Genomic DNA, 25,052 nt, shown 5'->3' with positions numbered 1-25,052 from the left:
ACATTGTTTGTGTGTGAGACATCTCGGTGTGAAGAAAAACAGCTCTCTGACAGCAGAGTCTGTCTGCAGTGACGAGGCATGATGCTCATGTCATTACAGTGACTAAGGGCCACTCCTTCAAAGTAGTTATTTGAGCCAGGGTGTGGAGGGGCTGGATCGGACCAGTATGACCAGTTTACTTGTGTTCAGTCCATTGAGCCAAACATGACATCTCACGTCTTTGCGCCTCCTAATTTTCAAATAAGTGCTCAAACTGAAAATGATTGTGATGTTTGTACATGTCTCCTTCATTTGTTTGACTAGTTTAATGTTTGTCTGTTGGTGGTGGGGCGCCATTCACCAAAACAATACTGCTACAATCATCACTGCGTAATCTTGATACCAATATGTTCTATTATTTATTAAAAATCACAAATCAAAGTTAAACCGAGTTCATCCCATTGAATTAAAGGGAGTTTTCAACCATTACAAAATCTTATAATTTTCAATAATATGTGTATGTGGTCAAGTATTTTGGATGTCCAGCAGTTACAGATTTTAGTTAAAATTAGCTTAATAACCCTGACCACCTCCAGTCTTTTAATTTTTAAAGAAAAGATTATTAAAATAGTTTTTTTAATAATCAATACATTGTTAAAGTCATTGATCAAGCACAGATACGTTTCTCTGTTTTACATCATTGTAAATGTAATATCTTTGGGTTTAGACAACTGGTCAGACAAAATAAGAGATTTGAACACACCACCTAAAGCTATTTTTAGAGATTATAAAGACTAAACAATTAATAAAATATAAATAATCTACTGATTAATCAATAAGGACAACTGTTGTTTGTCACAGTCCAAAGATACCAGGCCGGACATATCATGCTGTGTAGCCACAGATTTTGTACGGTAGTTTTGGTGATGACGTGTTAACTGCTGCTTCTTTTTGGTCAGTCGTATTCATTCAGCTTTTTCTGCATCCGTGACAGGTTTGAAGACCTCTGATCATATTGGCTCCACGGCCAGCCAGGTGGCCAATCAGGCGACAGCCAGTTTCACTGAGGAGGGAGACTGGAAGACCCTTTTTCCACACCCACACTGCTTCAGCTATCCCACTCCATCGTCACCGTCATGTCTATACCCAGCGGCAGCCCAGAAAGAGAGGGCTCTAGTGGGGCTCTCCCTCTGCTAGAGTGCCCTTCTTCACCTCCCGGCATGGACCCAGACCCCCCGTCAACAGGCAGCCCAGTGCTCAGCCCAGACTCCTCTTCCCATGATGCAGTGCTGTCAGCACCAGCGGCATCCCCGGCAGACTCCGAGAACCTGAGTCCTGATGAACTGGAGCTGCTGGCCAAACTGGAGGAGCAGAACAGGTGAGATCAGTAGCTCATCGTAACTATTGGAGTGAAAACTTAACGTTGTTACAGTTGTACAGGAGCAGGTTTAACCAATTAAAACTGAGGGATTGGATGTGTGTAAAGTTTTATACTCCCTAATAATTGACTGTTAGCTAAACCCCTGCCCTTGTCCATTCATAGCTTAGCAACCGAAGCTAGACGCAGCAGGCCTGTCAGCTCTGGTTTCTCCACGTGATGAAACCATTTGAAGAGTTTGGAGGGTCATGTCTTTTTCCAAATCCAAGAACACAAGCAATCAGCTAAATAAGCTTTAACGGAATATGATGTTGTTAGCATGTTTAGCTAATTAGCTCAATACATACAGTAATCAATTGTTACTTACAAGGCCAAGGAGCACATCATTAACTAACTACGCTAGCTACGTTAGATGTTACGTGAACAAAACTAATAATTAGGGTTGAAGGTAGAGTTAAAACAGCAAGTAATTAATGAGATGGTCTAATATGGGAGATGATTATAACTTCATGATAGGGGATAAAAATAAGATCTGTAGGGGCCGTTTGTAAAAAGATGATAGTGGTAACGGTTATCAGCAAACTAGGTAGCTATTCTTCTTCCTGAAATTGTACAGTGTTACAGTGTGTGAGTTGTGATCCCACACAGACAACATTTAGTGTTGTGCAGTACATAGCAACCACTGATATCACCGTCCTCAATAAATTACCTTGATCAATAAACAGAATATTGCCGAACACCCAGAAGTATGCTGAGCTGAAGAAAGTCTTTTTCCTTCACTGGCCATGCAAAGCAAAGCAAGCCAAACTAAATTAATATTTCCCTGATTTTCAAGAGTGCATGAAAATATCAGAACTTGCTGTATATTTGTGAGGCTTAACCTTCTCAAACTCAAAAGTTCGACTTGGGTTCAAGTATCACTTTGAGACTGAAGAAGTGTGGTCAGCCCTACAACTACTTGAAACAAGCTTTCAGATGGATAGCAGAGAAGTGAATTATGCAACAGGAGTGGTTTAAAAAGTTTCTATGGATGTTTTGATACTTTTTTCAACATAACCGTCATGAATCCAAGCAGACTGCAGCAGCTGTGCTCGATTAAACAATGAAACCAAATGTTTTACAGTCACCTTTCAAGTCCACAGAGAGTTGAAACATTGTCATTGTTCAAGGTGTGTAACACCCAGTCCAGAGCAAAGGGATGTGTGTAAAATTACCACAAGCCAATGTCAATTTGACCTAGAATCACGAATCTGCATGCCCTACATCTGCAAGAAACACACGGGCTCATAACAAAAAATGACTATGTAGGTTAGTGTTTTAAAAAAAGTGGACGCTGGGCAGTATATAGTATTTGTCTGTGGAAAATGTTTCTTTTTATAACATTTAAATTTCAAGAAGAAGACGAACAGAAGGACTAGGATTAGGTCACCAAATGAACACAGACAGATACACAGTTCATCACACAGGGATTTAGCCACTGTCGCCGCTTAGTATTGAAAACAAAAAGGAGTGGTTAAAAAAAAAGAGCATTAATGTGTCCTGAGAGTAGCAATCCCATTTCATCCAGTGTTTATCATACACTATTTATCATTGCAATATCATTACAGTGATATTGCAGGAAACATTGTTAACTGTGAAGTACAATTGTATTTTTAATCAACACTACAAAGATTTCACTTTATCTCAGAATGTTATCTGACACACTCTGAAATTCACATTACCAGCATGACTTCCTGTCATCTGTTCCTGCTGTCAGTGTCTCTCCATCAGAGTAGTGCCTCGGCCATTAAACCAAATAACCTTTAATTCTCACTGGAATGTAAAACACATACATGTACCCTGGATGCTACTGTCTGTTCTTTCAGGAAGCTCATTATTTAATCAGTTCAGGATCTGTTCTTCAGTGATAATGTCTGAAAATGTCATCACCTGGTTTCACAGTCATGTTTTAGAAAGTGACTTTTCCATTCATGGGTGAGGTTTAATCCCTGTGTTAGGTAAGGTTTAATCCCACACAACTAAGCACAACAGATTCTCCGTGGGAAATGTTCACCTGACATGACCCACCAGTGCAGAAACTAAACTACATTTAGTTTTTATTAGACTTTATTAACCTCAGCGGGGACTCATCAGACAGTAAGCCACTTTTAAAAGAAAAAGGAGTAGCACTGTGATATTTAAGGAGCCACATACTGTACAGTTCTTCCTCCAGCCATCACATGTTTCATCAGAGGAGTCAAAGTGTAGGACGTAGAAGTCAAGTGACTTAAAAGAATCAGACACTCTGGGTCAAAGTGGGACTGAACCCAACACCCTCGGGGCAAACAGCAGCCTCTTTAATCACATCATCTCTGCTTCCAGCTGTCCTGCTGCCCCTGACTCAGAGGAATACATAAAAAAAAAAACATCCAAAGAAATAGTTCAACATTTTGGAAAAATATTGCTTTCTTGTCGAGAGTTAGGTGAGAAGATTGAAACTTCTCTCATGTCTGCACATGACATATGAAGCTACAGCCAGCAGCTGGTTAGCTTAGCTTAGCATGAAGACTGGAAACAGGGGAAAACAGAAAGTTGGGCTCTGTCCAAAGGTAACAAAATCAGCCTACGAGCACCTGTACAGCTCAGTAGTTAACTTATTTTATCTTGTTTGTTCAATCCATGCAAAAACTGAGGTGTAAAAACAAGTTGTGGTTTTACAAGGGGTTATTTGCTGGACTACTTCTTGTCTGGGAGCAGTGACTCACTTGCTAAGTTAATAGGCTGCAGTTTCATATTTACCATGCAGACATGAAAGTGGTATTGATCTTTTCATCTAACTCTCAGCAAAGAAAATTTAATTAGCTTTTTCCCAAAATGCCAAACTATTTCTTTAACTGATTATTTGTGTGAAACACAGCATAAGGTTTTCTGACTCAGATAAACCAGCCAAACCCTTTGACTTTGTAAATAACAGCAATCCATGAATATGTGACGAAACACAAGACTTTTTAATGTTTTCATCTCAAGACCAAAGTGATAAACACACTTTATTATTATTCCTATACAAACCAAAATTTTGCACGGTCATGTAGACATGTAAACATGTGGCGTACTGGGATAAAGATGTGTTGCTGGAAATATGACCCACAGATACTCTGCCAGCCTCCTTGTTTACAATATGCACAGATTATTGTACTGTATGTAAAACAAAGTATTACTGCATATGAGATATGGTCCATTTTCTACAACATTTTCAATGAACTAAAAAACAACAGACTATCCTCGGTTTACAGTACCTTTTTGTTTATATTGTTTATGCATGCTCAACATCCAACTCTGTGCTCATAAAGGCAGCATAGTAATTTATTAGGTTGAGATAGCTTGGCTGCTTGGCATTTGAAATATATAAAAGATAGATTATCTTATTGCTTTCTATCAGTTTGACTCACTGGTCAACTTCCACCCAAAAAAAGGCATAGTGTTTCTTTTTTGTCTATTTAAAATGTTCGCAGCCAGTCAGCCCTGTGTGTAATATCCTCATGGGCCTCTGATTCTGTAGTTTAAGGTAACCGGCCCTGAGGCTTCTGGTGCCTCTGCAAGGTTGTCCACAAACTGTTCTGATCCTCGCAATGTCACAGTCTGCCTCAATGTCACATCTGCCTGCCGATGACTCCTAATGCTCATCTTAGCTTCCCTGTCACTCTCCACTGTGTGTCCCATCCTGTATAAGACAAACATGCTGTGCCATGGAATCATGGACCTTTTCCATCAGAAATAATCAATTATAATTTGGGAATCTGTCTCTTCCTGCAGGTTACTGGAGGCTGATTCCAAGTCCATGCGGTCGATGAGCGGTTCACGGCGCAACAGCGGCTCCTCACTGGTGTCCAGCTCCTCGGCCTCCTCCAACCTGTCACACCTGGAGGAGGACACTTGGATCCTGTGGGGCCGCATCGTCAACGAGTGGGAGGAATGGAGACGCAAGAAGGACAAACTCCTGAAGGTGGGGGATCAGGGACCTGGAGATGGAAAATTAAAGATTATAATGCAGCGGTTTCCTAAGAATGAGTCATTGAATGCAATTAACAATAAGAACAACAGTAAGAGGATTAGAGGATACAACTGTTGGTTTCACAGGAAGTTTACTGGATCGCTTTACGGGACAAAACAGAAAGAGGTCCCCATAAATCCCTGACTCATTGCACCTTTCATTCAGAAGCCGTCTATATCCACACTCACTTGTCACTGGTCTGTTTTTATTCACAAGGTCACAGTGTGTGTCCTTTTTAGCTGTGTGCATGTGTGTGTGTCATAGAGCCCTGGGTTTATTTTTGTTGACGTTCCCCTACAACTGAACAGAGTTTGTGGAAGAAAACCTTCATGATCTGATGCCATGTGTTTATATAATTTTTATTTTTATTTTTGTTTTTATACAATGACACCAAACACCTTTTAGTTGCACTGCACCAATACCCCTGTCTCTACATCCTCTTTCTCTCCGAGTCTGTCTGCGTCCTCTGTGACAAAAAGAGAAAACCCAGGGGAAGAGAAGATGGATGAGAGAGGGGACAGCAAAATGAGTCAGGGGCGAAATGGGAGAGCAGACAAACCAAGCAAAATGGCACTGGCTGCCTGCAAACTCTACAGAAAAATGACGTGGAGTTTGGCTTTAATGAAAAATATGAGTGGGTGAAGAATTGATACATCATAATGTACTGAGTGGCTTTAATTATGAAATGATATTAAATTGTCCTTGTAAATATATCTATTCATCATTTCATAATGGATTCCTCCTCTCTCATCTACCCGCTCTTTACTCTTAAAGAGATAGTTAGAGATGCTTAAAATTGCATCCCTCTCTGCATAAAGGAGCGAGATATTAACCCTCTTTAATGTCTCTCTCCCTCTCTGCCCTCCAGGAGTTGATCAGAAAGGGCATCCCTCATCATTTCCGGGCCATCGTCTGGCAGCTGCTGGGCAACGCCACTGACATGCCGGTGAAGAACCAGTACTCTGAGCTGCTGAAGATGTCGTCCCCCTGCGAGAAGCTCATCCGCAGAGACATCGCCCGCACCTACCCCGAGCACGAGTTCTTCAAAGGCCAGGACAGCCTGGGGCAGGAAGTCCTCTTCAACGTCATGAAGGTGAGCACTGCAGCATCTCACACCACCTTAAGGTCTGAACTTCTCAGGCTTGATATTTAGCCTCTATGAAAAGGTGACACTTGTGTCTTTTGGAGTAAATGTCTTTGTTTGCACGTTATGTGTGTTTGACCGTGGATACAGAGTGTTAAATGTTATATAGTCATTTGGCATGCATTCACACTGTGAGTAATCAGGTGAATCTGTTATTGTTCTGCTCCTCTTGTACTGGATGTAGAGATGGTGTGTCTTAACATTGTTAACAATCAGGCGGCCTGGCGGCCTTCAAAATACTGGCAATGTTGCCATGGAAATTTGTCTTTCCTTAATTTCCTGTCAACTCTTGACTGTTTCTTATCTAATAAAGGCAAAGATAAAGCCTTGAAGATGTATTTAAAAAAAAATGTTGCAGTCTTCTTCTTCACTGCCTTTGTTTCTTTGTGCGTTGACGCCACCAACTATCGATCAGCAACGAATGTGGATCACTCTGCCCGCATGTTCACGTACCTGCACATTACAAAACAAACGGGACCCCCTCATAAATGTATCCATAGCACTAAACTCCACTGGTTATCTTCTAAGTTAATAATTTCTGAAATTATTAGTCCAAGGTGATGCTTGTTTTGTCTGATCAACAGTCAGTGATATAAAACAAAGAAAAGCAGCAAATCTTCACATTTGAGAAACTGGAACCAGAAGTGTTTTGTAGTACTACTGACAAAAAGTAACAATAATCAACTGCCATTTTGAAACGTTTCTTCCAGGAGTCTTTCAGAAAAAGATGCAACAAACTGGAAAGATTTGAATTGTAATGAACTTGTAGTGTCACCTCCTTAATGTGATTTTGTTCATGAGAGCCATGGAAACAAGCTTGTTGGCCGTCTAGACATCAGTCGAGTTCCCTGGTAGCTCAGCTGCGCAGGAAATGAAGGGACCTCCGGTGATTTGTTGATGCTGTTGCTCACAGTCTGAATGTTCGGTCAGGATTACAGGTGTCATCTCTGCTGCTTTCTATAAATACTGTGTGTGTGTGTGTGTGTGTGTGTGTGTGTGTGTGTGTGTGTGTGTGTGTTTTTTAGGCGTACTCGCTGGTGGATCGAGAGGTGGGCTACTGCCAAGGCAGCGCATTCATCGTTGGTCTACTGCTTATGCAGGTAATGGTGAAATATTTCAAGAGAATGATCCATAAGGAGGAAGTCCCAGTACAGCACCTGAGGTTCACTGTAATCAGTCCCACTAGATTCCTCTGAGTACTGCTACCAAAAACAGTTAATTATGTTTTTGAGAAATTGCAGTTGTCTCTAGAGGTTATTAGTGAGATATGGGAGTCACTGCATAATAAACTGTTCAACATAAGAAATGTCTAATTTATACCTAATGTGGGAACTTTACTCACCCCTTCTCACCTCCTCCCAGATGCCCGAAGAGGAGGCCTTTTGTGTTTTTGTGCGTCTGATGCAGGAGTACCGTCTGAGGGAGCTGTTCAAACCCAGCATGGCCGAGCTGGGCCTCTGCATCTACCAGTTTGAGTATCTGCTACAGGTACAGAGGAAGCAGGAGAGTCCATCAACAAACACAAGGCTTGCAGTGTAACACTCCTCCACAAAGGGGCAGCAAATCATTCATTCATATCTCCAGCACATCACGTTCTCTTTATATGTCCTTTTGACTATAATTTAGAGACATGCTCTTGTTTTTTTTTTAATCTTAGGAGCAACTTCCAGAGCTGAACGTCCATTTTCGGTCCCAGAGTTTCCACACATCCATGTATGCTTCGTCCTGGTTCCTCACCCTTTTCCTCACCTTCCTCCCTCTGCCTGTCGCCACACGCATCTTTGATATTTTCATGTATGAGGTAGGAAATATTTTGAGTTATGTGTTTTTAAGACTGTGTATATGTGGTCTACTAATCTGTCATTTCAGCTCAACACACATAATGAAATATATGACCTGTGTGTAGGGCCTAGAGATTATCTTCCGTGTGGGCCTGGCCATCCTGCAGTACAACCAGACTGACCTCATTCAGCTGGACATGGAGGGCATGTCGCAGGTAAGCAGCGGCAGCTTTATTGCCGCTTGCTGCAAAAATTTGTTTCATGTACACGAGTCGAAAGCTCCACGTCACACTTTCCCTTTTGCACGCAAGCTTCCTGAACTACTGATCTGAATGACTGATCTACATCACTCACATTAATGCAAAACAGAAACGGGCACATTCGATGAAATGTGATGGTGTTCACAGTAATGCAGTAGAAACCCACCAAACCGGTGAATTAGATGTTGATTCATATTTATTGTTTCTGATCTCTAATTAGAGACAAAATAAGAAAATAATCAAAGGTTGTAGCTCAGGTTGTTGAATTTCTTTCACTTATACATCATTTTACAGTTTCTTTCCTCTCTTGCTATTGGGTAATATGCAGTATAAAATAGGGCAGTAACTACATATAATTACTGAAATGATGATGTTTTAACTCAAAATAAATATATCTGTAACTTAATTTTCAATGTATTGATATATTAATATATAAACTTTATCGTCTATGAATCAAAGTGTATCAGAATCATCGTTGTTACAGAAACAAGGCCAGCGTTGGGCCTTAGCCACTCCTCTTCACTCTTCTAAAATGTGTCTGCCTGCATCTTCATAGAATATGAATGAGCATCTTTGTCTGTCTTGAGCTCTCTAATCTTGTGTGTGTTTCCCTCCGGCTCTGCCAGCATTTCCAGAAGGTGATCCCCCACCAGTTTGACAGCTGCCCAGACAAGCTGATCCTCAGGGCCTACCAGGTCAAATACAACCCCAAGAGGATGAAGAAGTAAGAGCGCTTTTTACTCCACTAACGACTAATGAGACTCTGGGCGGGCTTCACGTAACCCAGTAGGATTTGTAATTCTGTCTTACTAATGCTGAGGTTTTTGCTTTTTAAGTGTTATAGTTAAAACCAATCAACGAAGCAACCACGAGATTAAGTTCTTAAAAAATGATTTAATTTAACATTGCATAATCCTGTGTTATTTTTTTTATCAGACTTGAGAAAGAATATACCACAATCAAGAACAAAGAAATGGAGGAACAAATTGAGATCAAGGTGTGTGTGTGTGTGTGTGTGTGTGTGTGTGTGTGTGTGTGTGTGTGTGTGTATTCAATTAATTTGTGCATGATGTGAATATTACAAAAACACTTTTAGCAGGGTTTAGGAGGATAACTGTCCTGTACCTCTCTCCCCTCTCTTCATCTGCACAGAGGTTACGCACAGAAAACAGGCTGCTGAAGCAGAGGATTGAGACGCTGGAGAAGGTAAGAGATGGGCTTTGATTCCAGTTTATCTAAATGCTAAAATAAATCAAGTTTGTGCAGCATCATTGAGACGAAACAGCCAGATTGCTCAGCGCAGGACTTTTTGATCAGAGCTGGTTAAACACTGTAACGAGACAATGCAGTGAGTTTCAATTTGTGAGCTCATTCTCTGTTGTTGCTTTTCTTCTCCTGAGGAGCTTGTTGTTATTGGTCCTGTGTGTATGTGTGTTGGATGTGGATGCTTGCGGTTGGTTGCCCTGCTCCAACACTCTGATATTAAGACACACTGCAGTTTTTAATCTTCCTCTCTGAAACACTTTTCTTGTGAGTGATCTCACTGCTGCCTCTTTCTTCTTCACAAACATCTTTACATTTGTTTCCAATGATTGACTCCCCAACCTGTGATCCCGTTTCTTTCTTTTCCTTGAATTTCCTCTTGGGTTTTGCTGTGGTTTATCCTCCCTGGTGTCCCATTGTCTTTCTCTCTCTTCATCTCTTTTTTTTTTTCATCCTGTTGTTCCTCTCCTTCACTGCTGCACTGTAGGAGAGTGCTGCTCTGGCAGACAGACTGATACAGGTAGAGTACTGGAAACCACTTTCCCACTGACCTCGCTGTCCTCTGCCCTACTCACACCTCCCTCCTCCTCCTCCTCTTTCTGCTCTCCTGCACTGCTTCTCTTCCTCTTCTTAACAGTAACCTGCCAAAAGTGCATGAAAGAATTTTGTTTATGTTGTATATCTGTTCAGTCCACAAGACTGTTCTTTAATCCCTAATTGCATGTGCGGTTCATCCACGAGGGAAATTATAATATGAAGTTGTACAATCTTTGCATGTGGCATGTAAACGTTTATTATTATCACTAATATAACTATTACAATTTATTATTATAAATACTTGTAGTTTACCAAAATGTGAATGAAATATCCCATACAGTTCAACATTTTGGGAAATGCACTTATTTGCTTTCTTGCAGGGAGTTAGAAAAGAAGACTCTCATGTCGGTACACTAAATATGAGGCTACCGCCAGGAGACGCTTAGCTTAGCTTAGCTTAGCATATAGACTGGAAACGAGGGAGAAACAGCTCTGTTCAACAGTGACAAATTTCACATAGCAGCACTTCTAAAGTTCACAAATAACAGACAGAGCCAGGCTAGCTGTTTCCCTTGTTTTCCATCTTTATGCTAAGCTAAGCTAACCAGCTGCTGGCTGTAGCTTTAGTATTTAATGGACAGATATAAGATATGATCTTCTCAGCCAGCCCTCTGCAAGAAAGCAAATAAGCCTATTTCCCAAACGATTCCTTTAAGGCCAAAAAGATCTGCTATGCACCATGTAGCATAATAATGTTGCATTCCCTCAATGCCCAGAATTAACCTTTTCCCTACATTGGTATGTAGTCTGCATTTTAAAGTTTAAACTCCACAGCTGATCTTCACCCTCGTTTTGCTTTGGCTTGCTGATCCAGGGTCAGGTGACGAGGGCGCAGGAAGCAGAGGAGAACTACGTGATCAAGCGGGAGCTGGCGGTGGTGAGGCAGCAGTGCAACACAGCCAGCGAGAGCCTCGAGAAGGCACAGGACACCATCAGAGAGCTGCAGCAACAGAGGGTAAACACCAACCCACAATCTGTGCTCAAACCAATTCCAATGTCATTTTCCCACATGTACAGTGCATCCGGAAAGTATTCACGGCGCTTCACTTTTTCCACATTTTGTTATGTTACACCCTTATTCCAAAATGGATTAAATTAATTTTTTTCCTCAAAATTCTACACACAACACCCCATAATGACAATGTGAAAAAAGTTTTTTTGAAATTTTTGCAAATTTATTAAAAATAAAAAACTAAGAAATCACATGTACATAAGTATTCAGCCTTTGCCATGAAGCTCAAAATTGAGCTCAGGTGCATCCTGTTTCCACTGATCATCCTTGAGATGTTTCTGCCGCTTAATTGGAGTCCACCTGTGGTAAATTCAGTTGATTGGACATGATTTGGAAAGGCACACACCTGTCTATATAAGGTCCCACAGTTGACAGTGCATGTCAGAGCACAAACCAAGCATGAAGTCAAAGGAATTGTCTGTAGACCTCCGAGACAGGATTGTCTCGAGGCACAAATCTGGGGAAGGTTACAGAAAAATTTCTGCTGCTTTGAAGGTCCCAATGAGCACAGTGGCCTCCATCATCCGTAAGTGGAAGAAGTTCGGAACCACCAGGACTCTTCCTAGAGCTGGCCGGCCATCTAAACTGAGTAATCGGGGGAGAAGGGCCTTAGTCAGGGAGGTGACCAAGAACCCGATGGTCACTCTGTCAGAGCTCCAGAGTTCCTCTGTGGAGAGAGGAGAACCTTCCAGAAGGACAACCATCTCTGCAGCAATCCACCAATCAGGCCTGTATGGTAGAGTGGCCAGACGGAAGCCACTCCTTAGTAAAAGGCACATAGCAGCCCGCCTGGAGTTTGCCAAAAGGCACCTGAAGGACTCTCAGACCATGAGAAACAAAATTCTCTGGTCTGATGAGACAAAGATTGAACTCTTTGGTGTGAATGCCAGGCGTCACGTTTGGAGGAAACCAGGCACCGCTCATCACCAGGCCAATACCATCCCTACAGTGAAGCATGGTGGTGGCAGCATCATGCTGTGGGGATGTTTTTCAGCGGCAGGAACTGGGAGACTAGTCAGGATAGAGGGAAAGATGAATGCAGCAAAGTACAGAGACATCCCGGATGAAAACCTGCTCCAGAGCGCTCTTGACCTCAGACTGGGGCGACGGTTTATCTTTCAGCAGGACAACGACCCTAAGCACACAGCCAAGATATCAAAGGAGTGGCTTCAGGACAACTCTGTGAATGTCCTTGAGTGGCCCAGCCAGAGCCCAGACTTGAATCCGATTGAACATCTCTGGAGAGATCTGAAAATGGCTGTGCACCGACGCTTCCCATCCAACCTGATGGAGCTTGAAAGGTGCTGCAAAGAGGAATGGGTGAAACTGCCCAAAGATAGGTGTGCCAAGCTTGTGGCATCATATTCAAAAAGACTTGAGGCTGTAATTGCTGCCAAAGGTGCATCAACAAAGTATTGAGCAAAGGCTGTGAATACTTATGTACATGTGATTTCTCAGGTTTTTTATTTTTAATAAATTTGCAAAAATCTCAAAAAAACTTTTTTCACGTTGTCATTATGGGGTGTTGTGTGTAGAATTTTGAGGAAAAAAATGAATTTAATCCATTTTGGTATAAGGCTGCAACATAACAAAATGTGGAAAAAGTGAAGCGCTGTGAATACTTTCCGGATGCACTGTATGTTGAACAAGGGATTCATGTTGTAAGATTTCCTCTCAGGGAAGAAGCAGTTGATCTGCATTTCTCTGCTGAATCGTCGAATGGTTCATTACTTCAAGAGATAGTTAACTGCTTTCAAACTCAAACGCTGCTTTTATGTGCAAAATCTTAAATGTAGTTCCTGATTCAATTGATACCAAGTTGTAAAAGAGACACAACCAAAAAGTACTAATGGTGTGAAAGTGTTTGTAAAAATAGAGAAAATAGGGCAAAACCCATTTTCAAAACCCGTCTTAATAACTTATAGGACTACTTTGACTTTTTTGGAAATACTCTTATTTGCTTTGTTAGATATATCTGTTTGCTAGATGTAAAGCTAGAGCCACTTAGCTTAGCATAGAGACGGGAAACAGGTGGAAACAGCTAGCCTGGCTCTGCCCAAAGGTAACAAAAGCAGCCTTCAAGCGCGTTGTATGTTATTTGTTTAATCTATATAAAACATAAACCCCGTACAAATTGCTGTGAACAAACAGACAGTTCCAGGCTAGCTGTTTCCCCCTCCTTCCAGCCTTTATGCTAAGCTCAGCTAACAATTAGTCGGCTCTAAGTTCATATTTAACAAACAAACATGAGAGTGGTGTCATTCTTCTCCCAAAATGTTGAGATATTCATTTAATAATAAACATAATGTTGACAGATTATCTGCACATTTGCCCAAGAAAGGTTCTGCCTTTTCTTAAAGATGTCAAGTCATCTTACAACACACAGTCAGTCTTATCAGATTTAGAGCAGCCAGTGTTTGACTTGAATGAACTAATTACAACACAGGCTGTCTTGAGAAACTTTTGTAGAAGTTGAAATGTATGCAACACAAGCCTCCAAAACATAAGATCCGTTTTGCAACCCTACAAGGAACACCAGAAATGCTCAATATGCAGATTGTATCAAAGCTTCTTGATTCCCCTGACCGGTCAGGTTTATCAGGTTTGAGACACAGCATGTAAAGAGTGTTCTAAAAGTGCTCTATAAATAAAATGTATTATTGTATTATATACACTTTACAGAGGGATATAAAACAATGAGAAAATAGAAGAGATGATTGACAGGATGATCACAACATGGACTCAAACTGCACAAACCACAAAGTTTTCACGTCAAGAAAATGCTAAACAAGTGAGTTGTAAGATGATTTAGGATGCAGTTTGTCACAGATTTGTAGATTTGAGAAACTGACTCCATTAGCAACCTGTGGTCTTCAAAGATTCTGCTTTGAGGGTTTAAAAGAAAAACAAAATAAATTCATTTCAATTCAGTTTTATTTATATAGCGCCAAATCACAACAAAAGTCATCTCATGACACTTCTCAAATAGAGCAGGTGTAGACCAACTCTTTATAATGTTATTACAGAGACCCAACAGTTCCCACCATGAGCAAGCACTTTGGCGACAGTGGCAAGGAAAAACTTCCTTTTAAGAGGCAGAAACCTCGAGCAGAACCAGACTCTAGGTGGGCGGCCATCTGCTTTGACCGGTTGGATTGGAGAGAGAGAGAGAGAGAGAGGGAGACAGACAGACAGACAGACAGAGAGTATAGACAGACAGACAGACAGACAGACAGAGATGTATGGCAGCACCAGCAGTAGCCATAGCAGCTGTAATTATAAAAATAATAATGGAAATATGACTGATAATAGTAGTTACAGCTGTAATAATAGCTGAGATTAATAATAGCAATAACAGCTTTAATAGTAACAGAACTACAACTGAACATAATAACTGTAGTGATGAGAGTCAAGCGGGCCCATGGTGGCAGCAGCAAGGTGTACCAGGACCACGATCCACAGGAACCTGCGAGACGACAAAGCACAAAGAAGCTCCGGGGAAGATATAAAGTTAGTAACATTGGAGGGACATGAATGTGTAAAGATGGAGAGGGAGAGGAGGAAAGCTCAGTGCATCATGGGAAGTCCCCCAGCAGTCTAGGCCTATAGCAGCATAACTAGGGGCTGGTCCAGGCAGGCCCGAGCCAGCCCTAACTATAAGCGTTATCAAAAAGCAAAGTTTTAAGCCTCCTCTTAAAAGTAGAGAGTGTGTCTGCCTCCCGGACCCAAACTGGGAGCCGGTTCCACAGGAGAGGAGCTTGATAGCTGAAGGCTCTGGCTCCTGTTCTGCTTTTGGAGACTCTAGGAACCACAAGCAACCCTGCATTCTGGGAGCGCAGTGCTCTAGTGGGGTAATAGGGTACTATGAGCTCTTTAAGATATGATGGTGCCTGACCAGTAAGAGCTTTGTAGGTCAGGAGAAGGATTTTACACTCTATTCTGGATTTTACAGGGAGCCAGTGCAGAGAAGCCAATACTAGAGAAATATAAAAAGGGTGCATTTTGTAGTCTGCTGTTTCAGTTTGTGTTTAAGGGACAAGTTAGTATATGTAAAGAAAGTGATTAATGAATAAAATAATGTATTTTAGGAGCACTGCTTTGACCCCTCAAATTTTCCTATAATATTTTTGTCGGAGCTTGTTTCAGTTTGCGTGCAGTGACTTTACATTGACCTTTAATGCGTTTTCTTGTAAATAAACAAAGTTCATTACTCATCAAAACATAGTGTGTGAATCCACCACGTTTAACAAAAGTGTTGAATGCATTTCTGTCCTCAAAGCTGATTTTTCAAGTTTGAAAACTGCATTGTTTACGTCCATGTTTACTAACCAGCGTTGTTCTTCTTCCTCTCTGCCTTTTTTGGCGCATCGCTGTGTTACATGGTGCATTATCACCACCTGCATATCCATATAATCGAATCAAATCAAATCAAATCCACCATTTACATTGTGTCACCAGCATTAATGTGCACGAAAACAAACAAAACAAGTTCCCACACATAAAAGTATTGCTCTGTAGCGTTACTAGAGGTCAAAACTCCACAGGGAACCTTTCAATGTTCAGTGTTTGATATCATCTGTGTAATATATTGATATATTTCTACAGTAACTGATGGTGTAATCTCACCTATCATCCTGCTTTTACTGCATTTTATTTCACCCACTCTGTGCTTCCTCCATACTAGTCAAACAATCACACCGTCATTATTTAAACACACCCACATCAGGAACAACACATGCAGGCTGACAGCTCAGTGCTGTGCAGCCCCAGCACTAACGGGACATTTTATTCATGCGTGTGTGAGAATCAGCTCTGGGTAATTATTGCTCCAAACTGTAATCAAACTATAAGAGATTTAATTTTTTATTTGGTTTGAGTTTGGTTTTGATCTTTTCTTTCCTGCATTTTAATTTGTGTTTCTTTTGATAACAAAGAGGCGACTCACACAGTCATGTTTCCATATGAAGCTCAGAGGAAATGAGTAATTTATTCATGAACCAACCCTGCAAAGCTCAGCACCCCGAGACTGATACATTGCAATCTGTTAGGTTTAATATTAAGTTATAGTACTTACTCTCACTTCATTTATAGGATGTTTACATCCAGAAAACACCCTTTAACACCATAGTCACCTGAAACAATATGAAACTTACAGCTGTCTAAATACATATGGACCTTAAAGGTTGAAAACACTGCATTATACTGTTTTTAATATTTGATCACCAATGTTTTAAATTTCCGTCGCTGGTTTCATAAACCATAATCCATCCTACAGTGGTGGAATGTAAATAAGTACATTTACTCAAGTATGTATTTTGTACTTCTACGCCACTGCAATTCAGAGGGAAATATTTTACTTTTCACTCCACACCCTTTATTTTGACATCCAGAGTTACTAATTACTTAACAAACTTTAGATTTTACATTCAAGACATATTTTATAATAAATGTATAAAATATGATGCATTGTTATAGGTTAAACTACCCAACAGTATATAATGTAATCTATAGCTCTACCTCGACCAACTACAACAGTAAAATAGTACTTATATATGAATGCATCAGCAATGATAATCTAAAATTGTAATATTTAATAACACTCACGGGGTCAGTTATTATGCATTGAGTACTTTTATTGTTGATACTTAAATGACATTTTACACATAATACTTGTGTAACACTTGAATGCAGGACTTTTACTTGTAATGGAGTATTTTTACATGGAGGTATGTAAAGTAGTCTTCTCTGCCTATATGTAACTTGTGGTGCCACTACATATGATGCTGTTGGAGGACAAATTAATTAGGAATATAAGACCACACCTTTTCTAATATGTGAAGAGCAAAAAGTTACTTTTCTACAGACACTAGCAGCTGTTTGAATATGTTAGTAATATAGAAGAGGTTCAGAGAAATAGCACTTTGCTAACCTAGACAAAAATAAATTCACAGTTAAAATTCACACGGTTCACATCAGCAAATCACACTCATCTGAGAGAATACAATGTGTGACAAAAATCGTACTTCTGTCTTTTCAACCTTCACATGGAATGAAGACCAAGCAAAAGATGTGAATCAAGCAAATGTTACTTGCACGTCACTGATTCATTATTTGGGTTTTTAAATGTGGGATCTGAGCGCTCTAAATGATGCCATTGTGACGAGTGATTTTTATTCCAGCTCAGATTACTTGTACCCATCACCTACCAGAGTTCACACACCTCCAGACACTCACAGTCCTCTTTGATAACCAAGACTGAGAAGCCTGAAATGACAAATCGAGACTCTTTTATGCACGCTATGTACTTGACCAATTTCAAGCTTTTGTATTTTTCCACTCAGCCCTCTCTGTTTTTCTGCTGCTCTCACGCCCCGTTTTACTTTGACGTGGTGACATAAAAATGTACAGTAGTTTCTCTTTTCTGACACTCTGAGTCAGTGGGGCAGGAGTGAAGCTTGATACCAACTTCACTTTGTTGATCAGCTACTTTGAAGTTACTATACAGACATTTACTAAGTACTGGGAACATCAGTCACAGATGATAAAAATCAACTGACATCGTTTAAAAGCCTTGAACAGTTTTCAGACTCGCTGTAGATGATCATGATCAAGGGTTAAAGCGCCATGTTGTAATTGATGCTCTTGATTTATTTGTTGCAGAAATGAGGAATAATAACGCAATAACTCTTGTTTCCTTTGTGGCTTCCCCAAATGTAAAGATGTGCAGAAAACTTTCTCTCCTTCTTGATGACAATGTTAGCCCTCAGAAAAGGACAAACACTGGACATGCCAGGATGCAGTGTGTGAACACTCAGTTTGCTGTTAGATTTCTCAGCAGAAGAGACAAAAGAAACAGAAAGAGAAAGCCATATAACAGAAATCAGAATCAGAAACACTTTATTCATCCCCGGGGGTAAATTACACAACTATGAAGTTATGGTAAAGGAAAAAAGTAAGAAAAAAAAAAGAAAACAGACAGGAGCGACTGTAACAGGCTGCATGCACGGTCTGCGCATGTGCACTAACCTAACCACTGACCACACTATAACGGCAGCTTGTGGCAGAATTCACACCCAGTGCAGCACTGTGGTAATCCTAGCTGAGCTGAAGTCCTAGTCATGACTAACTCCATCACGTAGGCTCCTCTGTTCAACTAATATCTCCGGTGTGCGTATACCAACACAATCTCAAGAGCGCTGATCAACAAATGATCAAGTTGGTATCAAGCCCCACTGCCCTGTTATACAATATACCTGTGTAACACCAGTGATGTTTGTTCCAGTACACAGAGCCGTTTGTGAGCAATCTGCAGACCCAGCTGGAGCAGTCCAGACTGCGCGAGGCCGAACTGCTGGGAGCGATGAAGGAAATGCAAGACAAGGTCCTCGACCTGGAGAAGGTGAACTAGCAGACTCACATTGAAGTGTGAAAGATGAACAGAGACAGCAGGCGTGTGAAACTGTCGATGTGTTAAAGATGATCTGTTTGCTGATGATTGTACTGTAAAGTTATTCCAAACAATGAAAGAAAGCATATTTGAGGTTTCAAGCTTTCAGTTTCACTTCATAAGGTGTTGAGACACAACACCTCCTGATGATGATTTTACTGGAACAGAAAACTGAACGCTAAAGCTGAAATATCTCAACAAACTTTCACCTTCTAGATGAATTGTAATAACTTTGTTGACTCCTTAACTTTTCATCTAGTTCCATCATCAGGTTCAATTAAAAAAACAACAACAACATTTTGTTCAATACTTTGGTTTATGACCGAATACGTCCAAAACTAATGACATTATCAGCCTCAGCTGAACGTTGTGTTTAGTGCAAATGTTAGCATGCTAAGACGCTAAATTAAGGTGATTGAACATGGCAGTGTTTGGCAGGTGTCATACCTGCATAACATTAGCATGTTAGCATTTAGCTTAAAGCACTCCTGTGCCTAAGTACAGCCTCACTGAGCCGCTAGCATGGCTGTAGACTAGTTTGTCTTTTTTAACTGTATAAATGGCATGTTTGTCCCTCCAGAGGAGCACCTGCCTGCCTGATGAGAACAACATGGCAGCTCTTCAGGAGGAGGTGAAGCAGATGAAGTTGAGGGAGCTGGAGACGCTGCGCTCATTCAGAGAGATGCAGGACACCGTCACTGAGCTCAACCAGCGCTGGCAGGTAACACATACACACAAACAGCTGCTGCGTCTGTGTGTGTGCATGTTCATGTGCTCCATCTGTGCGGCGGCAGGTGAGTTCACCTGTGTGCACTCTGTGTTTCTGCAGCATCACATGTCCCGTGGCAGCAGCACAGGTGGTGGAGGCGGCCACTGGAAGGAATCCCCAAAGAAGAACGCCATGAACGAGCTGCAGGACAAACTGATGACGGTCAGACTGAGGGAGGCCCAGGCTCAGGCTGAGCTCCGAGAGGTCAAACTCAAAGCCCTGCAGCTGGAGAGCCAGGTCAGACATACCTTACAACGCACACACTGTCAGTCAGTTATACAGGGTATACACACTGTCCCTCTCTTACATGCACAGATATAGATATAAAGGTCAGCGTAGTTTGATTTTTTTCAAGCATTTTATAGATATGACATGGAGAGAAAAACCTTCTCCTCTCTAGTACTTAAACGATTTGTCAAATAATCACTAAGAAAATGAACAGAAAAGTAATTGACAACAATAATGCCAAACATTCACTGTATCATTGTCAATTGGACTGTTCAAGATGTCACCTTACTCTCTGGGAGTTTTCATTATTTCCATTTCACAGGCTAAATGATTCATAAAAAACAAAATCTATTTATTAATGATGAAAATTATAATTTGTTGGAGCCCTACTCACCCTCTCAAATTGGACTTCATTCACTCTAGAACCAGATCCACAGCAAGCTGATCGGTCGCAACGAGCAGGAACGCTCCGCCCTGCAGGACCGGCTCCAGATGCTGGCCAATCAGAACAAAGCTCTCCAGGCCCAACTCAACGAGATGAAAAGGAAGCAATCCGAGTCCGACTGCAAGGTCTGGAAGGAGAGAAGAGAGAGAAAAAGAAAAGGAGTCAGCGAGAGGGGAGAGAAATAACAGGGAGACAGGCAAACATAAAAGATGTGAATATACAGTAGAGACACCAATAACTGGATGGAAAAAACAACGAGGAAGGAAGAGCATAAAAAGAGGGAGGGAACGACAGTGAAGGAAGAAGAAGGGAGGAGTAAATGAAATGAGTCTGACGATAAATTCTGGGATTCATATTCAGAAAAGAAGGACAGATGTAGTGATGGAGGACAGAGCAGGACGTAAACCGTTCATGATGCATCGTCATTATCCATCATTGAAATCCAGTATATCATTGTCATCCACAGTGTTCAGCTATTAAGCAGGAAATATCTTCTCCTCTCTCTCTCTCTCTGTCTGTCTTTGGACCCCCTCCCTCTCCCCTCTCACATGCAGAGTAAAGAGGAGGTGATGGCGGTGCGACTGAGAGAAGCAGACAGTATGGCTGCTGTGGCTGAACTCAGGCAGAAGATCGCTGAACTCGAGATACAGGTGTGTGTGTGTGTGTGTGTGTGTGTGTGTGTGTGTGTGTGTGTGTGTGTGTTTACATCTGTGTGCAGATGATTTATTTAACAGTATCATAACAATAAAGAGACTGTAGCCTCAAAATGTGTTTTTTCAGAAGGAGGAAGGGCTGATCCAGGGCCAGCTGAACCACTCAGACTCCAGACAGTACATCAACCAGCTCCGGGACCAGATTGCTGAACTCAAGAACGAGGTTGGACACACATGCACACATACATACACGCAATAAACCTGCACCACATGTAGCATTTTAAAGATAAATATTACACTGTGAACTGTGATACTCCATGACACCATGACAACGCCACTTGGGAGTGTCAACTTCACTGCTGCAGCACAGGAAGCAGTCGGACTACTCCTCATGTCCCCCTCTGACATCACTGCACGTTTGTTTTCTTTACTGAAGACAAAATAAACGTCAGCAGTGTGTCTTCCATCAGTCTTTCGCTGTTCCTCCTAGAGCTGAAATGATAAGTGGATTTACTGATACTGATCAACAGAGAATTAATTTTTTCAGTATTCCCCAATTCCAGCTTCTCAAATGTATTTGCTTTGTTTTATATATTTTGTAAATTCAATATGTAAGACCGTTGGTTGGGCAAAACAAGCAGTTTGAAGACGTCACATTTGACTCTGGGACACTGTGATGATTTTTCACAATTGGCTGATATTTTTTAGGCCAAGTGACAAATCAATAAATGGAACAAAATTATTTTATTTCACATCATTCATCCAGTCGTTGTGTTCATGTTAACTGTTGTCTTGTTGGGAAGGGTGTTTTGGGTTTTTTTTGTTCGGTAGCAAGGGATGTATTCTCCTGCTAACGTCATTTTTTCATGTCTGGAAGTGGAAACAACTTGAAGAGCAGCATCAATCTCATCCACACTTTCTGTCACAGTTTATTATCAGTGTAGCTGGCTAGCTATGTAGTTCTTAATCCCACTTTCTAAGCTCTGATTGTTTGCTTGTTTCTCCAACCGGCGGAAACAGACGTTAATAGGCACAACACCAGACCTATTTGAATCTTCTATATGAAACCTTTCAGCTTGCAGAGATTTAGTGGCCTGGAACTGGTCCTTCGTGCCATAAAGCACCTGCAGATTCTTGTGAAATCTGACCCAGTGACAGATTATTTAAAATGGAGTTCAGAGCCTTCAATTGTTTCTTGTTTGCTTTCACTGATTAATGACATTTTATAATCTATGTGCCTATGATTTCTTACGTTCGCAGTAATAAAGCTGACAAATGTATAGTTAATAATATTGCTTACTGTATGATTTCGTCAGATGAGTTGTGCTTTTAAATGGCGGGTTACGCAGACACACAGTGCATGTATAGTGTAGATACTGAAGGTAGATATCCTGCATTTGCTAACCACCACAGAAGAAGCTTTTCATCTACATGCAGCCTCACAACAGACACACCGCTTACACTCTGACTCACTCACAGTTGTGTCTTTCTTGTAATAAGAGACCACTGCTGCTCCCCAGCAGCTCTATTCTCAGTTGGCTTTAACTCTATTAAAACTGTGTGAGTTTCAAAGCAATAAGTGTGTGACAGTCAGAACGTTTTTTTTTGGGTTTTTTTCTATTTTAGTTGAACCCACAGCTGTGCAGCTTCTGTACACAGTTGTTCACTCACTCATGTTTTCATTTCACCTGGGGGGAGGGGGACTCGTGGGTTGAGAAAATTCAATGACCTCTCAGGTTTATGAAGATCTTTCCAGCCCTGTTTTGGAGACACAAAGTTCTCACCAAACCCAAACCCAACAGTTGTTCATTCAGAGAGTGGCAGTGCGTGACTAGGAGGCAAGTGTTTCAACTTTAAAGTGAGGGGGTGTGATGAGACTGCCCTGCCCTTTACCGCTCCTCTCCTCATTTTTTCTTGTCCTCTCCCCACCTTTTTTTATCAAAGCAGTGGTTTGATAAATGAGACCGAAACTTGCGTGAGTACAAATGAGGAAGCAGTGAACAATTTAGAAAAATCTCAGTATAGTCGATGATCTCATGATTGAGTCAGATGTAGAATAATGACAAACTCTACGTAATGCATCTGAGAGGATCTTGCACACATATTTATACACATTACTTATTGTGATTCAGCTCGACATGGCTATTCATCCTGTTTATATTGCAAAAACTAAATGATAGAAAATGAATCCAAAAAAGCCTGACGAAAGTTCTTTATTTTGCTGCAGCTTGAAGAGCAGTCAGACAGTCAAAACATTTCCATTGGTTAACCACTGGTTTCCCCCTCCCCCCAGTCCTATAGAGTTGAGACAGAGATGACAGGGGGAAACAAAAACCTCTGTGATTTGTCATGAGTCACTGTGGTACATGCAAGGTTAACACGACAAAAGCATGCATATGTAGCGGTAGCTTTTCTGTCAGGCAAAGAGCAACCACGTAATGTGAGAGCTGGACAGCAGCTATGGAACGGAAACACATTTATTGTCTAATTTGTTCGATTTTTTGAGACTTCTGGTGCTCAGATTTAGCTGTAAAGACCCCACTGCCCTATTTACTCAACCTTAAAATGGTAAGCAGGATACAGATCAGTGGGTTTCACAGGGGTTTTTTTTTTTTTTCACACCCAAAAACCTAAAAGAAATTCCCAGCACCTGACATTTAATGCTTTTGCAAAGGCTCCTGTAACAGATTTAAACCAATTTATAGACTATTAAACCATAGTCTATTATTATTTAAGTATGTACTATTATATCAGAAATTCTTGCATTTCACTGATGATGTTTTGAAACTCAGCTGAGAACTTTAGTTGAGTTTCAAAACATCAGCTGTGATCTGGGAGGAAGGAGTGCACTTTTAAGATAACAAACACAAAGATCTGTACACTGCATGCAGCTGTACTCTTGAGTTTCTATGGAAACATGGCGTCTGCAGTCATCATATCATCGTCATCCGTGCAGATGTTTTGCTGGAAATATGAATACTATAGACTACATCACTTAAAGGCCTTCTTTTCCCTCTTGTTAACTTTATGATAGACAACTTGAAGAAAACAGAAATGATATAAAACCACCGGATCAATATTTTTAACAAGCCTTCAGCTGCCCATTTCTCCCTCATTGATATCAAATCGGTTTACACTTTTGATTGTGTCTGCAATTTTAACATGTATTTATTATGATGACATTCATAATAAAAATCCTGATAAAGCGTATTCCTCTGTGCCATAGAGCTCCATTGTTGTCCAAAGACTATTAAAAACGCATTAATTAGCCGCACTGTTGCACTGGGTGACATGTTACATGACAATGAACTGTAGTTTATTTTGAGTTGATCACGCATGTTAGAGCACCAACTGTGTATTTATCCACCATTTAAAATAGTCCCCAATAGATACTCTGCTTGCTTCTGTTTGAGTAACATTTGCTAAAAAAACTGCAGTGCCCAGCTGTTTTAGAAACTGGAGCTGTATATTTGTGATCCATTTTGAAGGACTTACATCTCCAGTAGGAATGAATGGGCTAGGACAGGTGGGGAAGAAGAAAGTATTCAGAGGCGGACCATCTTATTGTTGGTGGGTCTTTTCTTGGGATTTACTGACAAGAATTAACACAATAACGTCAGCCTTTAAAATCTCAGCCCTCCTGCTTTCAGTAGGATGAAATACTGTAAATACCTCTGAAATATATGCAAAACTTTCCTGTAGGGCCGATTTAAGTAAAACCTTCTTCTCTGTATTCAGATCAGGCAGTTGCGAGGGCAGAAGGCGGCCCCCAGGGTCAGCGGTGGAGGCGGAAGTACCAACTACCAGGATCTCTGTCTGGCCAGCCCCGCCTCCGCCGAGGGCGACTACCTGAGCTCAGACGAGGACCTCCTCCCCAGCCCGCTGCCAGCCAATGCCCTTTACCCCACCCTGACCGGCTCGTGTCACCCGTCTGCCCGTCTCGACAGCGAGGGCAGCACGGACAGCGAGGCAGAGGAGCGGGTGCGGACACATCCGGACCCACAGCAGCTGTACGGCAGCATGGTGTGCGCCGAGGCGCTGGATAACTGAGACCTGCAGGAGGTGT

The 25,052-nt window shown here is 41.3% G+C and overlaps 1 protein-coding gene across 1 annotated transcript; it reads left to right on the top strand.

The window, feature by feature from the left end:
* The first annotated feature begins 1,115 nt into the window (after positions 1 to 1,115).
* evi5l (ecotropic viral integration site 5 like) lies at positions 1,116 to 25,036 on the top strand. Its single transcript, XM_070916666.1, has 19 exons — positions 1,116 to 1,357; positions 5,150 to 5,339; positions 6,256 to 6,480; positions 7,557 to 7,631; positions 7,894 to 8,019; positions 8,189 to 8,332; positions 8,438 to 8,527; positions 9,199 to 9,296; positions 9,509 to 9,569; positions 9,725 to 9,778; positions 10,323 to 10,355; positions 11,247 to 11,387; positions 18,727 to 18,843; positions 19,472 to 19,612; positions 19,721 to 19,897; positions 20,312 to 20,458; positions 20,888 to 20,983; positions 21,114 to 21,209; positions 24,725 to 25,036. Exons 1-19 carry the CDS (start codon positions 1,116 to 1,118, stop codon positions 25,034 to 25,036), a joined length of 2,565 nt encoding a protein of 854 aa, XP_070772767.1.
* The last annotated feature ends 16 nt before the right edge of the window (positions 25,037 to 25,052 follow it).

The sequence above is a fragment of the Enoplosus armatus genome, chromosome 2, assembly GCF_043641665.1.
Source record: "Enoplosus armatus isolate fEnoArm2 chromosome 2, fEnoArm2.hap1, whole genome shotgun sequence".
Lineage (NCBI taxonomy): Eukaryota > Metazoa > Chordata > Actinopteri > Centrarchiformes > Enoplosidae > Enoplosus > Enoplosus armatus.
This window is presented reverse-complemented; position numbering and strand designations above follow the sequence as displayed.